Source organism: Panulirus ornatus, chromosome 42, assembly GCF_036320965.1.
Source record: "Panulirus ornatus isolate Po-2019 chromosome 42, ASM3632096v1, whole genome shotgun sequence".
In the NCBI taxonomy this organism is placed as follows: Eukaryota; Metazoa; Arthropoda; class Malacostraca; order Decapoda; family Palinuridae; genus Panulirus; species Panulirus ornatus.
The window spans coordinates 10,018,134-10,036,246 of record NC_092265.1 but is presented as its reverse complement, the minus strand read 5'-3'; the positions used below and the strand labels follow the sequence as shown (position 1 = coordinate 10,036,246).

At 38.7% G+C, this 18,113-nt stretch overlaps 1 protein-coding gene across 1 annotated transcript in view; it reads left to right on the top strand.

Annotated features, from left to right (window-relative positions):
- Rtc1 (RNA terminal phosphate cyclase 1) overlaps positions 1-10,908 on the top strand; it is a 42,642-nt gene extending 31,734 nt beyond the window's left edge. Inside the window, exons 5-7 of the mRNA XM_071686484.1 lie at positions 4,146-4,308; positions 4,828-5,083; positions 7,977-10,908. Of these exons, the coding sequence (XP_071542585.1) occupies positions 4,146-4,308; positions 4,828-5,083; positions 7,977-8,154 (597 nt within the window). The 3' untranslated portion in view covers positions 8,155-10,908. The remainder of the gene's footprint in view (positions 1-4,145; positions 4,309-4,827; positions 5,084-7,976) is intronic.
- Positions 10,909-18,113: the final 7,205 nt, after the last annotated feature.

The following is an 18,113-nucleotide window of genomic DNA, read 5'->3' as shown; positions in this document are numbered from 1 at the left end:
AGTACCAAACTTGAAAATTTCAACTTGTGAAGTACTATTGGCTGAACTCTGGCCAAATAAGAAAATCCTTGAATTGGACTGTGCCGCTGCAAAGTTGAAGCCTTGCATTCCTGTGTTGTTTGCAGCTTGCCCAAAGTCTTAGTCGCTGTCTCCCACGTTAGCGAGGTAGAGCAAGGAAACAGATGAAAGAATGGCCCAACCCACCCACATACATATGTATATACATAAACGCCCACACACGCACATATACATACCTATACATTTCAACGTATACATACTTATACATTTTTTTTTTTTTTTCATACTATTCGCCATTTCCCGCGATAGCGAGGTAGCGTTAAGAACAGAGGACTGGGCCTTTGAGGGAATATCCTCACCTGGCCCCCTTCTCTGTTCCTTCTTTTGGAAAATTAAAAAAACGAGAGGGGAGGATTTCCAGCCCCCCGCTCCCTTCCCTTTTAGTCGCCTTCTACGACACGCAGGGAATACGTGGGAAGTATTCTTTCTCCCCTATCCCCAGGGATAAACATACTTATACATATAGAAACATATATAGACATGTACATATTCATACTTACTGCCTTCGTCCATTTCTGTCCCCACCCTGCCACACATGAAAAACAGCACACACACACACACACACACACACACACACACACACACACACACACACACACACACACATATGTGCACACATGAGGTAGCTCTAGAAAAAGACAACAAAGGCCACAGTCGTTCACACTCAGTCTCTAGCTGTCATGTGTAATGCACTGAAACCACAGCTCCCTTTCCTCATCCAGGCCCCACAAAACTTTCCAATGTTTACCCCAGATGCTTCACATGCCGTAGTTCAGTCCATTAACAGCATGTCCACCCCAGTATACCACATCATTCCAATTCACTCTGTTCCTTGCATGCCTTTCACCCTTCTGTATGTTCAGGCCTTGATTGCTCAACCAGAATGGTTGGTGTTTTGTTCAGAGATAGTGACTCCATTCAGGGTGACTGGAGGGTATGAGCTGGATTCTTGTCTTTTGGGGGTTAAAAGAGATTGAATATTTCTGTGCAGTTTTTGACATTCTGTTCTAAGTAAGCTAATGTATTTGCACAATCCATCTTGGGAAAAGGTAAGTATTTTAATCCTTTCAGCAGTGATCTTGTTGCTTTGACTTTCACTATTTGCAAAATGTTTGAATATTCCTTCACATTTCAATTACATGAGCATCTTGAATCTTCCAGCCAGTCATCATATCATTAGTATAGTTTTCACAAAATAATCTGTTGATATCCTTTCCTATATTACTTATTTTTGGTAATCCTTTCATTGAGATTTCATAGGATCCACTGAGTATTTGCAAAGCCTTTAGGAAAGATCTAATCTTCAGGTTCCTGTGTTTTGGTTTTGCTCTTTTGTTTTCAGTTCTTTCTGTTTGGTGCATTTCCTGAGTTGATGGAGGTCCTTTTCCTGTCTACAGTAGTGTTCATCAAGAGTCTGTCTTTTTCCCTACTCATGTTCCTTTTTATTAACTTTTCTTAAGTCACCCAATTTACTCATACACTGATGATGCAAATCTGCCTGCTCTGCCCACTGCTTTGCTTAGTCTACCTTTCTGGGGATTTTTCCATTATTGTAATTAAAAATTTTACATCCTCAAGTAGTATACTATTTGATGAAAATTTGTGTTTAAAGCCCATAAGTACTTTTGCATATCCTTTTATAACTCTGTGGTTCCACCATTTAATGCTGAAAAAATTTTCATGATCACAGTATCCAATCTACCAAGGAAATTTCACATTACACAGCTAGTAAGCCTCTGAAAATTGAGAATTCTGTTCAGATGCTGATAATTCTTCACTTCCAAACATTTCCCTCACTTGTGCAAGGAACTAATATCTATAAATCTAGAACAAAATAGGATCTACATATCTATATCTCTGATGCCCGTTCCTTTCATGAACTCCCTCAAAGGTGGCCACAGCAAGTCTCCATAACTGGTGACTCCACTCCCACTTCTTAGCCTTTTGTACCTCACCCTTAACAGACCACTGGTAGAGAGCAATTCTAGCATAGTGTTTCCAGAGGCTTGTACCCTCTGTCCTACTGAATACTACTATCTGATTTGTGTGCCTAATGTTCCAACCTGTTACTTCTACCAACTGCTCTTACATGATCTTCAGATTTACCATTCGCATTTTTAGAGCTGTGTTTTTAAACAAGAGAGATGGAGTTCATCTTTCTTTGATTGAATTGCTTTTCCTGAGGGGTTGCCACCTCACATTGGATATGGAGACATTTATCCTGTATGTTATTTAACTCATCATCCCCCCTTCACATTATTCTGAAAAGTTAAATCAGTCTCTGCAGAATTATCTGCCATGTGTACAAAGTTTTCCTCACTGACAGAGCATTTTATAAAACGAGCTCTTTTGAAAGTCTTGGGCTATGCTTTGAAATAGCTTTCAGTTCTATGTCAAATGAACTATGCAAAAGGCAGGCTATGTTTTCTATAGGTAAAGGAGTGCATGTAGAATTGTCACAATTGTTGCCGTTCTGTGACTCCGTGTTTCATCATGAGGCCCTTCAGAGGGTTTTTAGAGTTGTCAGTATGGAGAGATCAGATCTTAAGAATCGTTTCACATAAAAGGAAAAATGCAGCAAGAAGACAGTGAGTTTGGGACTCTTTTTACTCTTAATTTCAAAAAGGAATAGTTCTGTATGGCTTTTCCATTCTTTCCATACTTCCCTGAGAAGTAAGATGCATGTAAGTCCATCTCTGTCAGAGAGAGTTATATTTTTGAGGCAGCCCTTTTCAAAAACTAGGTTTTAAAGCAAGATCCTTGCAAAATAGCCCCTTGTCATTCAAGGATCGAATATAGGCCTTTGTAAGTTTAATATGTGGTTGTATCGTAGGTGGAGTTGGAATCCCAACCACCAATTGAGGAAAATTGTAGGACAGCCCCTCAATAGGCTTCTACAGGAATACACCTCAGATGATAGGCAAGAAATTCATAGAGCCTGCAATTAGACCAGTTTTTATCAGAATTTTTCTGGCCCAAAAAAGAAAGGGGGAGGGGGAGTTTTACATGAAAAGAATGATATTGGATGTGTCATTTCTAAATGCACACATACTGAAACATAGGTTCAAGATCACCACTTTATAGAGCTTTTGCCAGAATTACAGTTAAAAAGTGGACAGATAATGCCTAGACTCAAAGGATGCTTACGGATATATAGTGGCACATCCCTGGACGAGGTAGTTCTTGGATTCAAGTTTGGTTCACCAGACATGGTGATTCCTTTCAGCTTATACCTGAGTAACTGCTCTCTCTCTCTCTCTCTCTCTTGCTCTCTCTCAAAAAAAAAAAAAAAAAAAAAAAATGTGATGCAATAGTTCTGGCTTACCTTGATAACCTTTTGGTAATTCAAAATTCAAGGAAGAATATACTGGACAAGGCCTTTGAGTCCTGCACACCTTTTAAAAAGTTTTTCATTAGTCCCATTTAATTAATTAACCCAGCCACAACTTGTAGACTTGCACTCTTTGTTCCCCATTATGACTTTTCTAATACTGTGATTGTGTTATGGTTCCTGACCTTGGTGTCATGACATCAGCTAGAGCAAATTCAGGTAGAACTCCTTGCAGTCTTGTACAGTGTTATGGTGAGGCTGGAGGAAAAACAAGTGACCCTCTTTGCAACAGTTTCTTTCCTGGAGAAAGCAGAGATCTTTCAAGAGTTCCTGGACCTTTTGTTGATCCATAGTTTTGTGTAGCGACATAGATAATCTACAAAAAAATGAGGCCTCATTGGCTCACATCGACTCTCTACGACATAACTTACTGAAATAAGTACTTACTTTTCACAGCCTATCCTCGCAGAATATTGCATGGTTTACTTAGCCTCCTTTATATTCTATAGTGCAGCTTATTGACAGCACATCTTGCCCCATATACCACATTGATAGTCTTTTTAATTAATTGTTGAAAAGGGTAAATGCTAGATATTTAAACTAGTATGAAAGAAACGAAGGTTGTAACAGTTCTTAGTCATATTCATGAAATGAGCAGGTGTAAATCTTCATGAAAAGCTCAAGATTTTGTTGCCCAGTCTTTATTTCACTAAGTCTAAATTTTATTTTGTTTCAGTGGGAGGAGAGTGGAAAGATCAATCGAATCCGAGGTGTGTCATACACCAGCCGTGTTGCTCCAACTGTTGCTAACCGTATGCTTGATACAGCCAAGGGGGAGTTTCTCAAATTCCTTACTGATGTTTACATAACAGTAGATAATGCCAAAGGCAGTTCTCCAGGTAAGGAACATTTGTATATTTTATCCTGCCCTTAATTTACCGTTTCTGAGATTTGCTAGTGGCATTGTTAATTAGGGCAGCACCTCTGACTAGATCAGGTGTTAGAGGGGAAACATTATGAAGAGTGCATTTTTTTGCCCTTAACAGCATCTGAAGAAAATTTTTCTCCCTATCTGGTAAGAGGAGTTGAGTGTATTTTCTGCCTTAACCATCATTTGAAGAGAACTTTCTATTAATTATCTTCCTATCAGTTAAGAGTTGAACCTAAAAACTATTGCAGACCACTTTTAGATATTATCCAGATTTCCAATCTGTCATGCATGGCCTAGCCAGTCACAATACCAATAAAAGAAACATAACAGTTACCAAATTGTTATTTTCAGTTCCTGCCAGGGAAAGTGAGTTATTTCTTGTTTGTACTTAATTCTTTGCTATCAGTTATTATTGCATAATCACTGGGAAGAAAGCCTATCTTGTAGTCATATATGGTTGATTATCATGAAAATTGTCTCATTTTAGGGTTTGGCTTGTGTGCATTAGCACACACAAACATGGGGACGTATTTTTGCGCTGAGGCCATGTCTGATATTCCTGAGGATGGTGGAGAAACAAAGCTTCCAGAGGACATTGGTAAAGAAGCGGCATGGAGATTGTTGGAGGAAATTTATCGTGGTGGTTGTGTAGATACTCTCTGCCAGCCGATGGTACTTCTTTTTATGGTACTAACACCCAAGGATGTTTCAAGAATTGTCTTGGGACCCATTGCTCCACATACGTAAGTTATTTCTTAATATGCAAATACAGTGAATTTGTAAAGTGTACATTTAGTATAATCTCTAGGGATTGGTAAGAACTCTTCAACATTTCTTTCATGTTGTACGAGGTAGCTTTAAACCCAGTTGACAACTTTTTTTATGTATGATTTAGGAGTAATTGATGGGATTCAGCATCACCTCTATTTAAGACTCCCCTTCCATTTTCTGCCCTTACTTGTTGGTTTCTGATGTGAATTGACTTTTTGGGTCAGGTACTCATTGACAGTAATGTAAATAAGGTGTGTCCTATAACTTGATTCCACAAGCTTAAGCTAAAACATTGAAAATTACTGTCTGTTAGTTCACTACCTCTCATGCAGTTTATGTACTTAATGGTATTCTGTAGGCCTTTAATCCTTTCGCTGCAGGCCCTGATTTTCACATACTACTTAAGTACGGGTCCAAAGTTTTATGCATTTCTTAATTCTTGAGATTGCATAATTTTCACTGGCATGTGACACAGATGAAAAAGCCCTGAGCTTCACACATGTGAAAGAAAATGAAGTACTTAAGGGCTTTTTTACCTCTGGTAAAGTCTGATGTCACTTTGCCATGGCAGATGAGTAAACTTCAGTATAGTACACATGAAGTTTTTCATTCAGTATTTAAGGAGTTTCATGCAAAGTAGATATTTAAAAGAATGTACATGTCTAACACAAATACTGAAAAGTGTTTACATGATGATGATGATGATGTACAGGTACACCACCAATTTTCTGGCACTCTTGGTTCCAAAGCCTCACCGGATTAACCATTTTGCCGGACCAACCGTGGTCACGTAATAATAATTCATCAACACACCTCTAACCCACTAATTATACATCTCCCATGTGGACTGCTAGAAATTAAAATTAAACAAATATTAAATGTTTGTGCATCCTAAGATGGTAAATCTGTCCTTAGATTGTGTGAATCTTGCAGGGTCTTCTTCGTCTTCTGTTGTTAATGTTTTCCAAGGTATGCATTGCCAGAATAATGTAGTTTCATCTGCATTATACACCTGCTCAGGACTGAGGTGCTCGTCAGCTGCAAGTTTTGCAACTTTGTCAACATACTCAGCAGCTCCTTCATGGTTTGCAGACCGCTTTTCTCCACACACTTTATTCATGGAAATTCTTGAATCTTTGAAGCCATTTTTCACTATAATCACACTCTTGTTGTAATTAGGTTCTTTATAGAACAACTTAGCCTGGTCCATTATCATGCTGCCTGACAAGTCCATTCCATCACTCCAACGCTGTTGAAACCATTCTATCATCACTCGATCGTGCTCAGTACTCTTACCATCTTTCATAGTTTTTCTAATTGTCATTAGCTTCTTGGAATCGTTGTTTGCTTAGAATTTCAATATTTTCTCCCTTTGCCTCTTTATACGATAACAGTGATGAACCAATACTGTAGATGTCACACAGCTAATGCACTGAAACACCACGGTTCATATGGACTGGTGTTTACAGTTGACACCACAACTGACACTCACATGTCTAAGGTTAAATTTAGCTAGGGTTAAATTTAAGCAAAATAAACTAAGAATCTCACAGAATTGCAGTATCACCACCAACAAGTGCAGTGTAAAGAATGTAAATAAGCATGCCCAACGCCAGTTGCCGGAAAATCAGTGGTGTACCTGTACCAGCATTAATGTAGCAAGAACATGAAAAACGCAAAAACATATTCATATGTCTAACACTTCTCACTGACTAACATCATGTCCCCTGTGGTCCTTACAGTGTCACTACAGTATAACCAACTGCACATAGATGAGCTCTGCAATTTTATGATTTTGGAAAATTATTCCATCAATCTATGCCTCTGATGCCTGTTCCCTCCTGGAACTTCCTCAAGGGGGTGGCCATGGCAATAGAGTCTCCATAACTAATGAATTCCAGTGCCACTTCTTAGCCTTTAGTGCCTCTACCAGCCACTGGCTGAGGGCAACTCTTATTGCAGTGTTTGCAGCGGCTCGTACCTAATGTTCCTACTTCATGCTAAAGTTTCTACCTGATGCTTCTTCCTAAATGTTCCTACTTGTTCTGTCTATTGCTGCAACCATTTTGCCAAAAGGTAGGACTAGCTTATAGTGCTTGCCACAGGAAAATCTACATTTATAAAGAATGAGCTGTGTTAGTTAAGTGTTGTGTGTGACAGGGAGGAGAAATTGTATGTTTGTTTACTGAATGCCAGTATTCCATGTGTGGATGAGGCAGAAAGAAAAGACAGCTGTCAGGGTCAGACGAGAGCAGCAGGAAGTACTGGTCACTGGCTACCCTCCAACTGCTACCTATTCTGTTCCCTGACAATATAAAATTTTTCTTTTTCATATCCTAAGCTACATTGAGGAAGGGGTGAAAGGATGACTTGATGATAATAAGTATCTTTGCCGCTTTGTAAATTAAAAGGAGTGTAGAGTTTTAACACTATGTTTGGGTGAGAAATAATGTGATTCATTTTCTTTATGGAATTGTGTGGCTTATCAAGTTAAGAAAGAAGTGCTGAAGCTGTGTTATAATGCAGATCAAAAGTACTGTGCAGCAAGATAAAAATTAATGGTATACGTTAGTAATTCCAGTAATCTTAACACATTTAAGATAGAAATTAGATGAGAAAAAATGTAAAGTTTTCAAGATATTTTTAGTGGCTTATCCTGCAAAGTTACATACTAGGATCTGAATTTTGAATACACTTCTTACTGAAAACATAGTAGATAGCTCTTAGCTTTATTTCATGTGGATGTTGATACATTTATCAAACATTGTTTTGTGAATTTCCTTTTAACACCAAGTCAAAGAATGCTTTATTCTCAAATGTATTTTCCAAAACCTGTTTCATTACAATGCCTCTCATTTTTCACAGGATGCACCTACTTCGACATCTGCGAGACTTTTTTCAAGTTACTTTTAAGATTGATGAGTATGCTGAAAAAAGTTTTAGCTTCTCTGATGAAGCCACAGAAAGAAAATTAGGAGCCCCAAAACTATTGTTAACATGTATAGGAACTGGTTATACTAACATCAGTAAAGGACAAATTTAATGGGACAAGGACAGAGATTTATATGTGGAAAAGGTTTTATGATTGTTGCTCCTCTGCTGTTGTTGAAGCATTTCAAGTCCTTCATAAAATTCAAATATAAAATTTTTTCATGAATGATTATTTGTGAAAGTGTGACTTCTGTAACTGTATGAATGTGCCATACTCATTAGTTACATATTTCTCCATCAACATATATCAAGTACAAGAAAGTAAATCCAGCCATTTCAAAATCTGTTGTATCAGACTGTACTTCTTTTCATTCTCATGCTGGTGAATCTAGTAACACTGGTTTGATTATATAAAACATATGGCACTAAAGAGGTCAGGCAAGAGGATGAACACTACTAGTATGGCTGAAGGTAAAGATTATGGATATGGACAGATTCTGTGATATGGGCTAAATATATCAGATGTTGCCAGAGGAATGACTTGGAAATTGATAAAAAAAGTGAGTATTGTGTGTAAGCATGGTATCAAAAGGATATTGGTTTAACATGAAGAATCATTTGAATGAGCAATGGGTAAAGCTGTTTAACTGTAACAAACTGGATATAGGTTGAGGATATATGAGTGAGATCCAAAAGGCTGTGTTACCCTAGACACTACATGAAACTGGGAAAGAGTTAATGATAGTAGATATAATTCATAACATGATTATGGATGGAGGTTCATAGCTGTAGAGGGAAGTTCTGCATGAAAAGTAAGCTTGTACTAGATATCTGAGGCACTGCTTGGATGTAATGGTATGAGAGGTGTGGGTGTTAGAAAAATATTAGAGGCCAGGAGAGTGCTGAATAAGCGTGAAGGAATGGAAGACATTAAAAGATGAGAAAGACAGTAATGCACCAAAAAATCCACCATCTAGGATTGTATTGATGCAATCTTTGCTGATCTTTACAATAAAAAATATGTCCTCTCTGATCACCATGTGATCAACTGGCAATATTCTTTCCTACCTTATCATCTGTGAAAGATTTTTGGGAGTCTTCTTTAGATGCCCTTGACATATCCAAAGCTTTTGAAAGAGTGTAGCATCAGGAACTCATCTCTAAGCTCCCCTCTTTGGGCTTCCCTCACTCACTTTGCTCCTTCATATCTAGCTTCCTCTTTGGCTGATCTATCTCTGTGGTTGTTGATGGATCTACCTCCCCCATTCCTCCATCAGCTGTCCTGTCCCCTACACTTTTTCTCCTTTTTTTTTCACTCATGCTGACAACTCAACACTTCTGTTCCTTCTCTCACTCAATATGCATCTTGTCCTGAAACAGCTTCCTCAGTAAACTCATCTGGACAGGATATCTCAGCAGGCTAGACAAAGTCTAGTTCAGTTGAATGCCTCCAAGACCCCAGTTTCTACCCATCTCTATTGAAAATTCCTCGACTCTCATATCTCCTTTGACAGTTCTGTAATTCCACCTCTTGACTCGATGAACATGGTATTACTGTGCATCCACTCCCTTGGAAGCCCCACATTAAAGGAAGATCTAAGTCTGCCTCTTAAGAAACTGGGTGTCCTGTTTAAATGTCAAAACTTCTTTGCTTCTGAACAGTTGCTCCCCTTATACAAAGGATTGATTCGTCCCAGTATAGAGTACTGCTCTTGCATCTGGGGTGGTTCTATTTCTACATCCTCACTTGACAGAGTTTAGTCGAAAGCGGTCAGACTTATAAAGTCTCAAGCTAACTTCCAAACTTGACCCTCTTGCCCTGTACCACAATGTTTGTTCACTTTCCCTCTTCTATCGGTATTTAGATTTTTGCTCCCAAAAGCAAAAGCTTGTGTGCCCCCCACCATTAGCTAAACAACGCAATACTTGGCAAGCTGCTGTGTCACGTGATTACTGTGTGGCCATCGACAACTCAAAGCTTTTAGAACACTCTACCTTCTCATGTTATTCCCAATAACTATCACCTGGTACATTTTGAAAGATGTATTTCACTTAATTATTTTTACTTCCCTTTGTCTTTTCTTTTTCCAAAAAATTATTGTTATTACTTCCCTTTGTCTTTTCTTTTTCCCTTTCATAATTCCCTATTTCAATTAAGACCTGGAATTAATGTGGACTTTTCTCTGTGACTGAAGCCTTCAGCATAAAAAAATACCAAAACAGCAAATTCATAAAAAAATAGCTTGAAGTGCCAGGGTTCCTATTCACCTTTACATAACTAAATCTCTCCCATAATCCTGCTTTAAAAGGGGTCCTGTTAGTATGACAAGTTCCAAATTTGTGTTGTCATCACATCCAGAATCTGATAAGATGAACAAGAAGAGTTTGCATTAGGGAGGCTACCTCTTATCATGTACAGCTTATCTGTTACCTCCTTACCTGGCCAGGAAGATCCTGTTTGGTGACACACTATTAGTATGATCAGTTATGAACATGAAAGGTAACTCACTGACAAATGACTTAAGAATGTCAGCATGATAAATAAAAGGGCAATAGGTGTGTGTCATGGTACATCTTCCCCTTTGTAGCTTATCTTAAACCATTTCCCTGGCCTAGCAGGTGAGGAACCCCTGCTAGTATGACAAACTTTATATCTTGGCAGTTACCACAACCTATAGTGTTACAACCTACTGACTGACTTACAGTGCATGGGGAAAGAGTCTGATGAGTGGTAAAAAAGGGTACAGTAGCTATTCTCTTTGATTTCTAGCCATTCTATAGAATGGAAATCTGTAACAAGTTCTCACTAAACACGTTAAAATTTTCATCCTAAATATGTTATGTAAATAAATAATATAACAATGTTGCACAATTTTGCATAGGTAAAGATCTTGAACCTTCTTGTTATACATTGCCAATTTTATGCTACAATCATGCAAGAACAACAAAATGATGACTCCCTTATATCAAAATAAGCAAGACTGCACTCTTTTCATTTCAATGACATGATATACCCTTCCTGAAGGTGGGTTCTTGGTTGCAATGTAACCACTGACTAGCAGAGTCTAGTAACCTATGTTTTCGTATACATTTTCAGGAGACATTAATAAAGAAGAAATATAACACATCTAAACAATGCAAACAAGACCTTATTAAGTTAAATACTTACTAGAAAAGCTGCAACCAAGCTCAAAGCACCAACAAAAATCAGATAAATTAGTGGAATGCAATGACAATGAACCTTGGGTAATAGTATTCCTTCATATACTTCAGACTTAAACATTAAGTCTATGATACGTATGAAAGTTAAGAGTGAACATCAGAAATCTATATTTTGATATACTTTTGCAATAAATAGGATGAGGATAACCAAGGATTAAGCAGTTCATGAAAAAAAAGTATACAAATCAAGCTTGATCATATAGAAGGTCACTATTGCAGTTTAACCGATTCATTATGGAATACAAAATTAGAAATCAGAATTAATGCAAACTAAACATTAACATCCACTTAAAAGTATTTAAAAGTTGAGGTACAAACAGTCTTATTTGGAATTTTACTTGTATAGTAATTTCTTCATGTAAAACATACAACCAATGATCACCCCATTTTATTCTTTGGCTTAAGCTTGAGATAATATTTTGTATGTCTGGTAGCTTAAGACAAAGACATGTGGTATATATGACATTAGGTACTATTTACTTGTATCTATTTAAATTATATACCATCTGAACCACACCTATACAAGGAAATTACATGACCTGAGAAACTTATTGCTTAAAAACTTTACATGACTTCTTTAAGTATTGCTAGATGTCGATTAAGAAGGTTCTCTTTACCTGTTATATTTATCTTTAATTCCACCAATGATGAGAGTATTAGCTCTCTGCCTATTTATACACATCTTCAAACCATGTCTAGTGTGCTACAGTGAACACTGACTTCAACATTAATACGAGACTAAATTTCTCAATGCAGACTGATTTGATATATCAAGTGAGTTTGACAACCTAATTCAAATCACCACCACACACAAAATATATATCCAGCGTGAAAACCATATTCATACAGGTATGATTCAGTATCACTAAATCTGTAAAAGATTGAAAGTATACCCAAAAGACTGAAACTTAACAGTGTTATGCAAAGTAATATACAAACATTCGAAGTTAATTCTAAATACAGACCTTGCAAGCTCATACTACACATCCTTTTTGTGTAAAGACAAACTGATAATGTTTCTTTTAGATATCACTGCAGATAATGCAAAGGATGCTGAAATCAAAAAGGAAATTACTTGAATGCTGGCAATGATCAGTCAAATGATCATTCATTACCTTAGATTGGATAAAACATGTTACACAGAAAACTATCACTCTGAACAAACAAGCAATTAAGTTACATATCAAAATATTTACCTAAAACCATGTGGGATAATGCATACAGATGGCAGTGATCATTATTTCACTTCCCTAAACAATGATTGGTAGTCTACATGTGTTTCTATGTCAGGAAATAAGCACATTATATGCATACATCCAAGAAACTACATGAATCCTCCATCAGCAGGACTTGAACAAACACTTGTACAGTGGGAGACAAACACATTCCTTGACTACCAAGAACTTAAAAGAAATGGTCTATTTAATAATAACCAAATACCCATTCATCTTGTTACAGGCAAAATAAGTCTTAGTGGAACCAGCAATGAGATCCAGCTAACAGCAAGCATAGAGGAGATACATTCAAGAAATAAGTGCATAACAGCATATACATCTGAGAAAGCACCCAAATCCTCTGCTGTAAGAAATATAACTGCTGCCTTTATAGTTAAAACAGATATGTTACCACAAAGTGCTTAAAATAACTGCCCAATTAGATTGGAATGGCATGTCCATTCTTCCTCTCACAACCACATTGTACATAAAAAGATGAGCAGGCATTTGTTCATAATAAGATTAGCAAGCATTTGATTGTAATGAAAGAAGCCAGTTCTTTTAAGCATTTGATATTTCGGTGGTAATGTGTCAAACTCGTGCTATAAGGGAAGCTTTTCAAGTTCTGTTGGTTGAGGAGCTAAGCAGTTTCTTATATGTGCATGTTATGCACTTCTTTTTGCAACAGTATTGGTCCCCTCCTAACTAAGTCACTCCATTGCCACAGACCAACTTCAAGACAAAAATGACTTCATAACCATTCACCAACTTTACAACAAAAATAAAAACTCATCCCAGCCTCACACTTCAACCACCAGTACTCATATAAAACCCACACTCCCGGCAAATACAACCTTGACAGAATACTCTCTGGAATAATCTAACTAAATGACCATCCCACCAAACCCATTCCATCTGAAACTACATCCTCCAAACACACATTGCACTGGGATGTCTATGCTCTGGATACAACCCATCTGAAACCACTGCATTACAGAATTACTCGTGCAAATGTTCTTGATACATAGGTGTTGACACCAAAACCCTGGAATCCATGAACAGACCAGGTGCAAAGCTTTTGCCACTCATGATTTCTTTCCAGGCCTCACTGATGATCATGATGGCATCCGTGATGGTAAAGGATTTCCAAAATTCTTTTACATTCATCTGGTCATTCTATGTAGTCTTCAAGAGCTTTGAAATGTTCTCCGTAAAAAGTAGGCCTTGAAAGGAGATATCCCCTGGTACACTGGCTGGATGAGATATAGTTTTGGACAGAATAGACTACTTTGATATTCTCACTATGGTCCTGTATTGAAGCTGAATGGCCAGGGGAATTATAACTAAGGATCTTGAAATGTTCTCCTTGACACAGTACTCCTTTGGAGCTTTGTAGAAAAAAATAATCACAGAAAACTTTGCCTTTTATACACCCCTTCAGATTAGAATAAAAATAGACATAACTGCTTCACATATCCCTTATGAACTGTGGCATTTTCCGAACGGTACACCTTTAATGGTTTAATCTTACAATCAACTTTGGTGCAAAGCCCCAAAATTGCAGTGAGGTGATCCATGGCAGCTATGAATCCTGATACAGTCTTCTCTTCATGGAAATTTATGTTCTCAAAGGCATCCTCTACCAAAATAATCCAGTCTCATCAAAGTTACAAATATCTTTACGAGAATAACTGCCCTCCTTAATGATGGTATTGTGGATTCCAAGGAAATTTTTGGCAACATCATCACCCTAAACACATCCAGGCCCAACAGACATTTCCATGGTTTACCCCAGATGTTTCACATGCCCCGGTTAAGTCTATTAAGGTGAATGCAAGAGTTTTGGAGAGAGGGGCAAGTATGCAGTCTGTTGTGGATGAGAAAGCTTGGGAAGTGAGTCAGTTAGTGTTCGCTGATGACTGATTCGGGTGAGAAACTGCAGAAGCTGGTGACTGAGTTTGGTAAAGTGTGTGAAAGAAGAAAGCTGAGAGTAAATGTGAATAAGAGCAAGGATATTAAGTACAGTAGGGTAGAGGGACAAGTCAAATAGGAGTTAAGTTTGAATGGAGAAAAACTAGAGGAAGTGTTTTAGATATCTGGGAGTGGATTTGGCAGCGGATGGAACCATGGAAGCTGAAGTGAGTCATAGGGTGGGGGAGGGGGCGAAAATTCTGGGAGCCTTGAAGAACGTGTGGAAGTCGAGAACATTATCTAGGAAAGCAAAAATGGGTATGTTTGAAGGAATAGTGGTTCCAACAATGTTGTATGGTTGCGAGGCGTGGGCTATGGATAGAGTTGTGCGCAGGAGGGTGGATGTGCTGGAAATGAGACGTTTGAGGACAATATGTGGTGTGAGGTGGTTTGATCGAGTAAGTAATACAAGAGAGATGTGTGGTAATAAAGAGTGTGGTTGAGAGAGCAGAAGAGGGTGTTTTGAAATGGTTTGGTCACATGCAGAGGATGAGTGAGGAAAGATTGACCAAGAGGATATATGTGTCGGAGGTGGAGGGAACAAGGAGAAGAGGGAGACCAAATTGGAGGTGGAAAGATGGAGTGAAAAAGATTTTGTGTGATCGGGGTCTGAACATGCAGGAGGGTGAAAGGAGGGCAAGGAATAGAGTGAATTGGAGCGATGTGGTATACCGGGGTTGACGTGCTGTCAGTGGATTGAATCAAGGCATGTGAAGCGTCTGGGGTAAACCATGGAAAGCTGTGTAGGTATGTATATTTGCGTGTGTGGACGTATGTATATACATGTGTATGGGGGGGGGGGTTGGGCCATTTCTTTCGTCTGTTTCCTTGCGCTACCTCGCAAACGCGGGAGACAGCGACAAAGTATAATAAAAAAAAAATATATATATATATATATATATATATATATATATATATATATATATATATATATTTTCTTTTTCTTTTAAAGTATTCGCCATTTCCCGCATTAGCGAGGTAGCGTTAGGAACAGAGGACTGGGCCTTTTTTGGAATATCCTCACCTGGCCCCCTCTGTTCCTTCTTTTGGAAAATAAAAAAAAAAAAAAACGAGAGGGGAGGATTTCCAGCCCCCCGCTCCCTCCCCTTTTAGTCGCCTTCTACGACACGCAGGAAATACGTGAGAAGTATTCTCAATCCCCTATCCCCAGGGATATATATATATATATATATATATATATATATATATATATATACATATTATTTTTTTATTTATTTTGCTTTGTCGCTGTCTCCCGCGTTAGCAAGGCAGCGCAAGGAAACAGACGAAAGAATGGCCCAACCCACCCACATACACATGTATATACATACACGTCCACACACGCAAACATACATACCTATACATCTCAATGTACACATATATATACACACACAGACATATACATATATACACATGTACATAATTCATACTGTCTGCCTTTATTTGTTTCCCATCGCCACCTCGCCACACATGGAATAACAACCCCCTCCCCCCTTATGTGTGCGAGGTAGCGCAAGGAAAAGACACCAAAGGCCCCATTTGTTCACACTCAGTCTCTAGCTGTCATGTAATAATGCACCGAAACCACAGCTCCCTTTCCACATCCAGGCCCCACACAACTTTCCATGGTTTACCCCGGACGCTTCACATGCCCTGGTTCAATCCATTGACAGCACGTCGACCCCGGTATACTACATCGTTCCAATTCACTCTATTCCTTGCACGCCTTTCACCCTCCTGCATGTTCAAGCCCCGATCACTCAAAATCTTTTTCACTCCATCTTTCCACCTCTAATTTGGTCTCCCACTTCTCCTCGTTCCCTCCACCTCTGACACATATATCCTCTTTGTCAATCTTTCCTCACTCATTCTCTCCATGTGACCAAACCATTTCAAAACACCCTCTTCTGCTCTCTCAACCACACTCTTTTTATTTCCACACACCTTTCTTACCCTTACATTACTTACTCGATCAAACCACCTCACACCACATATTGTCCTCAAACATCTCATTTCCAGCACATCCACCCTCCTCCGCACAACTGTCCATAGCCCACGCCTCGCAACCATACAACATTGTTGGAACCACTATTCCTTCAAACATACTCATTTTTGCTTTCCGAGATAATATCCTCGACTTCCAAACATTCTTCAAGGCTCCCAGAATTTTTGCCCCCTACCCCACCCTCTGATTCACTTCCGCTTCCATGGTTCCATCCGCTGCCAGATCCACTCCCAGATATCTAAAACACTTTACTTCCTCCAGTCTTTCTCCATTCAAACTTACCTCCCAGTTGACTTGACCCTCAACCCTACTGTACCTAATAACCTTGCTCTTATTCACATTTACTCTTAACTTTCTTCTTTCACACACTTTACCAAACTCAGTCACCAACTTCTGCAGTTTCTCACATGAATCAGCCACCAGTGCTGTATCATCAGCGAACAACAACTGACTCACTTCCCAAGCTCTCTCATCCAGAACAGACTGCATACTTGCCCCTCTTTCCAAAACTTGCGTTCACCTCCCTAACAACCCCATCCATAAACAAATTAAACAACCATGAAGACATCACACACCCCTGCCACAAACCTACATACACTAAGAACCAATCACTTTCCTCTCTTCTTACACGTACACATGCCTTACATCCTCGATAAAAACTTTTCACTGCTTCTAACAACTTGCCTCCCACACCATATATTCTTAAAACCTTCCACAGAGCATCTCTATCAACTCTATCATATGCCTTCTCCAGATCCATAAATGCTACATACAAATCCATTTGTTTTTCCAAGTATTTCTCACATACATTCTTCAAAGCAAACGCCTGATCCATACATCCTCTACCACTTCTGAAACCACACTGGTCTTCCCCAATCTGATGCTCTGTACATGCCTCTCAATCAATACCCTCCCATATAATTTACCAGGAATACTCAACAAACTTATACCTCTGTAATTTGAGCACTCACTCTTATTCCCTTTGCCTTTGTACAATGGCACTATGCAAGCATTCCGCCAATCCTCAGGCACCTCACCATGAATCATACATACATTAAATAACCTTACCAACCAGTCAACAATACAGTCACCCCCCTTTTTAATAAATTCCACTGCAATACCATCCAAACCTGCTGCCTTGCCGGCTTTCATCTTCCGTAAAGCTTTTACTACCTTTTCTCTATTTACCAAATCATTTTCCCTAACCCTCTCACTTTGCACACCACCTTGACCAAAACACCCTATATCTGCCAATCTATCATCAAACACATTCAACAAACCTTCAAAATACTCGCTCCATATCCTTCTCACATCACCACTACTTGTTATCATCTCCCCATTAGCCCCCTTCACTGAAGTTCCCATTTGCTCCCTTGTCTTCCACACTTATTTACCTCCTTCCAAAACATCTTTTTATTCTCCCTAAAATTTAATGATACTCTCTCACCCCAACTCTCATTTGCCCTCTTTTTACCTCTTGCACCTTACTCTTGACCTCCTGCCTCTTTCTTTTATACCTCTCCCACTCATTTGCCTCTCTCTTCTCTTTCACTAATAATCTTACTTCATCATCCCACCACTCACTACCTTTTCTAATCAACCCACCTCCCACGCGTCTCATGCCACAAGCATCTTTTGCGCAAGCCATCACTGCTTCCC